General features: G+C 61.6%; 1 protein-coding gene across 1 annotated transcript in view; it reads right to left on the bottom strand.

Moving 5' to 3' along the window:
• Window positions 1–232, bottom strand: part of CHST14 (carbohydrate (N-acetylgalactosamine 4-0) sulfotransferase 14) — a gene marked incomplete at its 5' end in the record, with an annotated part of 694 nt that extends 462 nt beyond the window's left edge. Inside the window, 2 exon segments of the mRNA XM_009078489.1 lie at window position 1; window positions 3–232. The exon segment at window position 1 is cut by the window's left edge and continues 462 nt beyond it. Of these exon segments, the coding sequence (XP_009076737.1) occupies window position 1; window positions 3–232 (231 nt within the window).
• Window positions 233–237: the final 5 nt, after the last annotated feature.

Here is a 237-nt window from a genome sequence, read left to right as displayed (position 1 = left end):
CCGAGCCCAGCCTCTCCACGGGGTTCCGCACGAAGACGAACTTGTAGTAGTGCTTCAGGCGGTAGCTGATCTCCTCCGGCTTCATATCCCCCAGGAACACCAGGTCGCTCTTGTGGTCCATCTTGCCCTGCACGTCCACGCTCTCCAGCGCCCCGTCCAGCACCTTCAGGACGCGCTTCCAGTTGGAGCAGGCCACCTTGGGCACGTAGCAGTAGAGGAACCGGTACTTGTCGCTGA

The sequence above is a fragment of the Acanthisitta chloris genome, unplaced genomic scaffold (assembly GCF_000695815.1).
Source record: "Acanthisitta chloris isolate BGI_N310 unplaced genomic scaffold, ASM69581v1 scaffold34220, whole genome shotgun sequence".
NCBI classification, from domain to species: domain Eukaryota; kingdom Metazoa; phylum Chordata; class Aves; order Passeriformes; family Acanthisittidae; genus Acanthisitta; species Acanthisitta chloris.
This window is presented reverse-complemented; position numbering and strand designations above follow the sequence as displayed.